General features: G+C 40.4%; 1 protein-coding gene across 1 annotated transcript; it reads left to right on the top strand.

Annotated features, from left to right (window-relative positions):
* The first annotated feature begins 7,027 nt into the window (after positions 1-7,027).
* Positions 7,028-7,484, top strand: LOC149996501 (thymosin beta-10). The gene has a single exon (XM_090258146.1). The coding sequence runs from the start codon at positions 7,097-7,099 to the stop codon at positions 7,229-7,231; it is 135 nt and encodes a 44-aa protein (XP_090114272.1). The 5' UTR covers positions 7,028-7,096; the 3' UTR covers positions 7,232-7,484.
* The last annotated feature ends 333 nt before the right edge of the window (positions 7,485-7,817 follow it).

The raw sequence follows: 7,817 nt of genomic DNA, 5'->3' as shown, positions 1-7,817 counted from the left end.
ATTATTCCCAATTCTCTTAAAACAAAAACCCCTCATATTTCTGACATATGATATATCATACATACCACACATATCACAACCATAATATATTACATATATCATATGAAATGTCATATATGATATATGTGATGTATATTACATATACTTTTTATTTAGAAAGTTAGTTGATATCCAATTGCACAGAGCCAGAGAAAAGTGCATTGACAGTCTATGGACAAACCTTCTGGAGTCTTCTTCCTGGTCAAATTTCCTGCTATGTTTGCTAAGTTTCCTTAACTAGGGACAAGGCCATTGATTCTGCAGTTTGGAACAAGGCTTAAAGTACACATCCCGCCCTGGCTGGTGTGGCTCAGTGGATTGAGCACCGGCCTGCAAACCAAAGGGTTGCTAGTTTGATTCCCAGTCAGGGCACATGCTTGGGTTACAGGCCAGGTCTGCAGTTGGGGCCTGTGAGAGGCAACCACACATTAATGTTCCTCTCCCTCTCTTTCTCTCTCTTGTCCCCGCTCTCTAAAAATAAATAAATAAATAAATAAATGAAATCTTAAAAAAAAAATGTACACATTCCTAGAAAGTTAAAGTATTATCTTAAATCCATCATGAGGTATAAGAGATGGATTCTTTTATGTGTAGATGCTTTAAGGAAATACAGTGTGGTGGGGAGGTACTAAGGAAAGGGGAGAGGTGAGGAAGGGTTACAGAACCAAGGGGTAAGAAGACAAATGACCTCTGGTCCAGATCTGTTTAGTAGCCTCCAGATTTCGTTTACTTTTTGTTCACTTATAAAAGGAGTACACTTAGAAATGGAAATAATCCAAACTGGAGCCTTAGATCAGAATTTGAGGTTCAGTTCTGACACTTAGGCCTTGGGGCAAGGTGCTCTGAGCCTTTCTCCTGATCCCTGAAACAAAGCTCGGGCCTCCTTGTGGACCTGTCAGGAGGTGAAAACGAAATGAGATCTACAAAGCCTCTAGCCCTGTGTGGCACCAGCTTGGTGCTTGGGGTTAAATACCCGTTTGATTATCTAGCCATCAGGTGGTCGGGGTACACTTGGTGGAATGGCAGGGACAAAGTCAGATTGCAACGACGTGCGTAGTAAATGCACAATGATGAGTAGGTGAAGCAAGCCCAGATACGTCTTCCAAGCAGCTGTACTAGGAAAGCAGAACAAGAGGGCGGTAACTAGCGGGGGACCTAGGACCACAATCTTGTTTTTCTGAAGGAGAAATTCTTGAAAAATGTAGATCCTACTGGGAAGGACAAAGGAGAGTGAGGGAAGTGCGCGGAGGGCACGTCATGGCTGAGGTTCTTAAGGACGTAATCCTGAAAAGAGACGGAGAATTTTCCAGGGGCAGGAGTGGGCTAGCTCCCCCACTGTCCACCGGAGGAGAGCGGGGTTAGGTGTAGACGCGAGTGAGTTTGGAAGGGAGAGTGGCTGACCAGTCGGGTACGGCAGGAAGTCGAAGCATTCTTACCAAAGACTTCTATTTTCTCTGGGAGTAGGAGCCAAAGTCGTCCCCTCATAATGAGATGGTGAGTGTTGGGGCAGGGTTTGTGGTGAGGAATTAAAAAAACATCAACCTTTTAGCATGAAATCATAACACACACACAGAAAAGTGCACAAATCATAACTCTACTGACCAATAAATGATTACAAGGTCAATCCACATATGTAACCACATTTTAAAAAAGACATAGAACCTTATAGCACCCCAGAAGCCTTTCCCATGCCCCCACCGAGCAGCTAATGCTTCCTAAAGTGGCCATCACTTTGCTTCTAACCCCTTAGATTTTGGGTTTTTTTTTTTGTACTTTATTTGACTGGAATTATATAGCATGTACTCTTTGGTACTTGATTTTTCTTATTCAAGATTGTGCTTGCAAGATTCATTCAGGTTGTTGGGTATGGAAGTAATTCTTCAACTTGCATTGCTATGTAATATTCCACCTATGGGTATGTCACAATTTATTTTCCTTTTCTAATGTTGATAGACACTTGGAGTGTTTCCAGTTTGGGCTATTGCAAATAGGGCGGCTATCTGTCTTTTGGTGTCTATAGAGTGCATTTCTGTTGAATGGAAATATAGGAGTGGAATTGCTGTGCATTAGGTGATTTGTACATTTAGTTTTAAGATGTATTGCCTGGGAAGAAAAGGTTTGACAGCAATCCTGCAGTCCGTTTTCTCCCTTTATTGGGGATGCCTGGGAAAGAAAGAAAAATGACCCAGGTAAAGCCTCTTATAAACATGCCAATGGAAGACCTACTGGCAAATACGCTCATGGTATTTACTAGTGTGAGAGTTCTTATCTGCAGAATGCCTTTTAGCAGCATACACTTGAAGAGTTAGTTTATGGTACTCTTTGTAAATAAGCCAGGAATGGATGTCCTTATGGGATATGAGTTCCAGGAAAATGTCACCTAGGTTATTTAATTATCAGAACATAAAATGTAGATGTTTCACAACTGAAAGTGCTCCCATTGGTATAAGTGATGTCCATATGCAGTGCTACAGCTTCCTTGCATGACGAGAAAGAATGTGGGGAGTGGCATCGCTGGTCACTAATGTCTCCTGGCTTTGCCGGTATGTCACAATGACCTGTGTCCTTGTAAGTCCTTGTTCATATGGGGGCAGGTCTCTGAATCTCAGATTTGATAATTTGATTCTTTGTGTTATCTCACCGCCAAATAATCTTTCACAGCGATTGTTCCAATTTAGCTTTGCAAACAGGAGTGTAGGCGAGTTGCAACTGCTTTCATTCTTGCTAATGCTTGGCAATATGTCTTTTTATTTTAGGCATTCTGGAGTGTGTGTTAGTCCTTTGACTTTGGTTTTTCTTTTTCAAGACTGCCTTGACTATTCTTGACCTTTTACTTTCATCTTCACTAGGGAATCCGCTTTTTAATTTCCACAACAAATCTGCCTTGGTTTTGATTTATATAGCATTAAATCTGTACATGAACATAGTTGAAAGGTCATATTTCAATACCTAGTGTTGTGAGTTGAATTGTGTTATAACTTCCTACTAAAATGGTACTTTTATTGTTATTACAGGTGAAGGAGGATATTTTATAAGTCTTCTCACCAAAAAGTCTACTTTGTGTGATGTTAGTGTAGGTACACAAACTCTTTCGGTTAATGTTTTGTCTAGTACATCTTTTTCCAGTTTTTACTTTAGGCCTTTTGGTGTCTTTAGATTTAATGCCTGTTTCTTATGAGGAATATAGAATGAAGTTATGTTTTTCTTCAAATCTACCAATGTTTATCTCTTAATTGTACTATTTAGTAAGGCTAAATGTGTTGTAATTACCCAAATATTTGTTTTTAAACCTTTCATATTATCATTTTATGTTTTCTCAATCCATTCTAGATTCTCTCTCTGTTTTTCTTTCTGTTTTCATCTTCTGTAGGTATGCTGGTGATAAACGCTTTCAGTTTTTTTGTTTGTTTCAAATGGGCTTATTGAATTTTCACTTTTAAAAGGCATTTTTACAGTGTATATAATCTTAGGTTTAAGTACTTTGAGGCTACACCTTTTTCCCAGTTGTTCCTTCAATCAAACACTAATGTTGGTGCTGCTTAGAGAGATTTTTCCAGAGATAAGTAAGATCCCAAATCAAGTGACCTTAAAGTCAGATTATTTGGGTAGACCTGATTTAATATCATGAGCTCTTTAAATCTGGGTCAAGGGGTCAGAGACAGAAAACATTAAAGATTTGAACCAGACGGAGGAGATCCTTTTTTCTTTTCTTAAAAAATTTAATCTTTTTTTCTGTATTTTTTCCCATTACCATTTAGTCCCCTTATACTCCCCAGCCCTCAGCAATCACCACTCGGTTGTCCATGTTCATGAGTCCTTTTGCCTTTTTGCTCAATCCCTTCACCCCTTAACCATTCCCTTGCCAATAGCTGTCACCCCGCTCTCTATGAGTCTGTCTCTATTTTGTTTGTTAGTTCAGTTTGTTTATTAGTTTCCACATATGAGTGAAATCAGATGGTATTTGTCTTTCTCTGACTGGCTTATTTCACTTAGCATAATGTTCTCCAGGTCCATCCATGCTTATGGCTAAGTGGTATTTCGTTGTTTAAATGTCCCATAGCCCTGGCTGGTTTGGCTCAGTGGATTGAGCGTCGGCCTGCGAGCTAAGTGTCGCTGGTTCGATCTTCCAGTCAGGGCACATCAGAGAAGGAAAACTCTGACTCCAAAAAAAAAAAAACCTCCGCTGCCTTGCGGCATACCTCTTCAGGGGAAAGGCTAAGGGAGTAAACCCCGACAGAAAATCCGGAGCCGGAGTCCCTAAGGCGGTTTGACGTTGTAGTCAACTCCGGCAACTCCTGCGGCGCACCTGAACCCAAGCTGTATCGACTCCGTCTTTCCCTTGGACCCTTCAGCTGCGAAGAGAGGGGGGGTCTGCTGCATGGGCAACAGCAGACCCTCCATATCACCCCGCCCAGGCTCTGTAGCTTCAGCTTCACTGGAGAGGACACTCCAGCGTCATCGCAAGATGTCGATTCAACACGGGAGGAGACAGATACCGTGTCACCCCCGAGTCAGACTGCACAGCCATTCTCGGCGGTGCAGATAGACTCTTAAGAAGCTACACCATCGTCTCTCGAGACGGACGGCTGCCGCCGCCGACGAAATGTCCCATAGTTGTTTAATGCACTCATCTATTGATGGACACTTGGGTTGCTTCTGTATCTTGGTGATTGTAAATAGCACTACAATGAACATAGGGGTGCTTATGTTTTTTCAAATCAGTGTTTTGAGTTCCTTCATATATATTCCCAGAAGTGGAGTCACTGAGTCGAAAGGCAAATCCATTTTTAATTTTCTGAGGTATCTCCATACTGCTTTCCACAGTGGCTGCACCACTCTACGTTCCCACCAACAGTGCAATAGGGCCCCCTTTCTCCACATCCTCACCAGCACTTGTTGTTTGTTGATTTATTGATGATGGCTATTCTGACAGGTGTGAGATGATATCTCATTGTGGTTTTAATCTGCATTTCTCTGATAATTAGTGATATTGAGCATCTTTTCATATGTCTATTGGCCATCTTTATGTCCTCTTTGGAGAAGTGTCTATTCAGGTTGTTTGCCCATTTTTTAAATGGAATTTAAAATTTTTTTGGTGTTGAATTTTGTAAGTACTTTATAAATTTCACATAGTACCTCTTTATCAGATGTATCATTGGCAAATTGTTCTCCCATTCTGTGGGTTGTCTTTTTATTTTGTTGATGATTTCCTTTGCTGTGCAAAACCTTTTTAGTTTGATGTAGTCCCATTTGTTTATTTTTTCTTTTGTTTCCTTTGCCTGAGGAGATATATCAGGAAAAATTATTGCTACGAGAAATGTCTGAGATTTTATTGCTTATGCTTTCTTCTAGGATTTTTATGGTTTTGTGACTTACATTTAAGTCTTTAATCCTCTTTGAATTTATTCTTGTGTATAGTTTAAGGAGATGGTCTAGTTTCGTTTTTCTGCATGCATCTGTTCAATTTTCCCAGTTTCATTTGTTGAATAGACTTTTATCCCATTGTATGTTCTTGCTTCCTTTGTCAAATATTAATTGACTGTATGGCATGGATTTATTTCTGGGCTCTCCATTCTGTTCCATTGATCTTTATCCCTGTTTTTATGTATCACGCTGTTTTGATTACTGTAACCTGGCAGTATGGTTTGATGTCAGGTAGTGTAATACCTCCAACTTTGTTCTTCTTTTTTCAAGATTGCTGAGGCTATTTGAGGTCAAATATTTTTGGAATATTTGTTCTTGATCTGTGAAATATGCCATTGGTATTTTGATAGGAACTGCACTGAATCTATAGATTGTTTTGGGTTGTATGGACATTTTAATGACATAAATTCTTCCTATTCGTGAGCACAGAATATCCTTCCACTTATTTGTATCTTCCTCAATTTCTTTCTTTAGTATCTCATAATTTTCTGAGCGCTGGGCTTTTACATCCTTGCTTAAATTTATTCTTAGGTACCTTATGTTTTTCTTGCAGTTGTAAATAGGATTGGTTTCTTAGTTCCTCTTTCTGGTAATTCATTATTGGTGCATAAAAATTCCACTGATTTCTGAATATTACTTTTATATCCTGCTACTTTATTGAATTCAGTTATGGGTTTTAGCAGTTTTTTGATGGAGTCTTTAGGGTTTTCTCTATATATATCATGTCATCTGCAAATAATGACAATTTTACTTCTGCCTTTCCAATTTGTATGCCTTTTATTTATTCTTGTCTGATTGTTATTTCTGATCTTAAAGAAAATTCTTTTATTTTTTTGTCTTTTGTGGATGATGTTGGTTGTTGGTTTGTCATATATGGCCTTTCTTATGTTAAGGTGTGTTACCGTTATTTCCACTTGTTGAGAGTTTTTATCATAAACAAGTGCTGGATTTCATCAAATTAATTTTTGCATCTTGTGACATGGAGTGCTGCACAGAGCTGGGACCGTCAGACCACACCTCCCTCAGAGGCTCTAGTTTGGGATCGGACTGGTGCTGGGTTGTGCTGTTGGGGTGCAGTGGGGGAGGGGACACTGTCAAATGGAGTCCAGGATGAGTCCAGCTCACAGAGGGTCCTGAGATCACTTAGTGGTCGTTTCCCCATTTCTCAAATATTTAATTAGAATGGACACACTTCTAAGTAAAAATCAAGTCAAATATCAAATCACAATAGACTTTAGAAAATATTTTAAATTGAATGATATAAAACACAGCACATCAGGATTATAAGACATAAGTAAAGCAATGTTTAGAGGGAAACTTCTAAGTTTAAATGCTTTTATTGGAAAAGAAGAAAAGTCTCATTGGGATGAACATACTTGGGATCTGGTAGTACCGCTGCTTTGGTTTCTTGGTCTATGGGTTAGGAGCTGTCATATGGGGAAGAGCAGCTTGAAGCCTCAGGAACTGTCCTACATCCTGGGGAAGAGCATTCCCGATCAAGGAGAAAGCAAGTTCAAAGGCAGTATTATACTTGGTGTGCTTAAGAAATAACAAGGAGGTCTCTTGCTGCAGCATCGCGAGTGGTACGTGGGATCCAGTCTTGAGAGCCAAGGCCAAGGATTGTTTTAAGAAAATGGCAGACAAGCCGGACATGGGAGAAGTCGTCAGCTTTGATAAGGCCAAGCTGAAGAAGACGGAGACGCAGGAGAAGAACACCCTGCCGACCAAAGAGACCATTGAGCAGGAGAAGCGGAGTGAAATTTCCTAAGAACCTGGAGGATTCCCCATCCCCGTCATCTCTGGGATCCCAGTCATTTGATGTGGCGAAAAAACTACCAACAAGATGGACACGAGCGACAAACTGCACTGTGAACCCAGACACTCTGGGCCCATGCCACTGGCCTGTGGGTCTCTGAGGGGACCCCCCACACACCACCACCACCAATTGAACTGCCAAATTCACTGGTTTGCCCTGGGATACTATAGAAAACTATTTGTATGATTAATAAATATAAAACACATCTCCTGGAAAAAAAAAAAAAGAAATAACAAGGAGGCCAGGCTGGAGGAGAGTAAGCACGGCGGGAGAATGGTAGGAGATGGGTGGCCAGGGCTAACTGTGGATTGTAGGCTTTTACTCTGAGTAAGATGGGGAGCCAATGAAAAGTTCTGAGCAGGGGAGTGATGTGATATGATTTAGATCTTGGAAGGGTAGTTCTGGATACTCTGGTGAGAATAAACTGTATGAAGACAAGAATAGGAGGCAAGGAGATCAGGTAGGAGGTTTTCAACATAGTTCAAGGGAGAGATGATGGTGACTTGGAATAGAATGATAGTGGGAGAGGAAGGCAGAA

The sequence above is a fragment of the Furipterus horrens genome, unplaced genomic scaffold (genome assembly GCF_987537825.1).
Source record: "Furipterus horrens unplaced genomic scaffold, mFurHor1.1.pri manual_scaffold_12, whole genome shotgun sequence".
NCBI lineage: Eukaryota > Metazoa > Chordata > Mammalia > Chiroptera > Furipteridae > Furipterus > Furipterus horrens.
Note: the sequence above shows the minus strand (reverse complement) of the source record. Positions and strands in the feature narration are given on the sequence as shown.

Bases quoted from the DNA above. Each gene is read 5' to 3' on its own strand.
- LOC149996501 (XM_090258146.1), top strand. From the start codon at position 7,097: ATGGCAGACAAGCCGGACATGGGAGAAGTCGTCAGCTTTGATAAGGCC.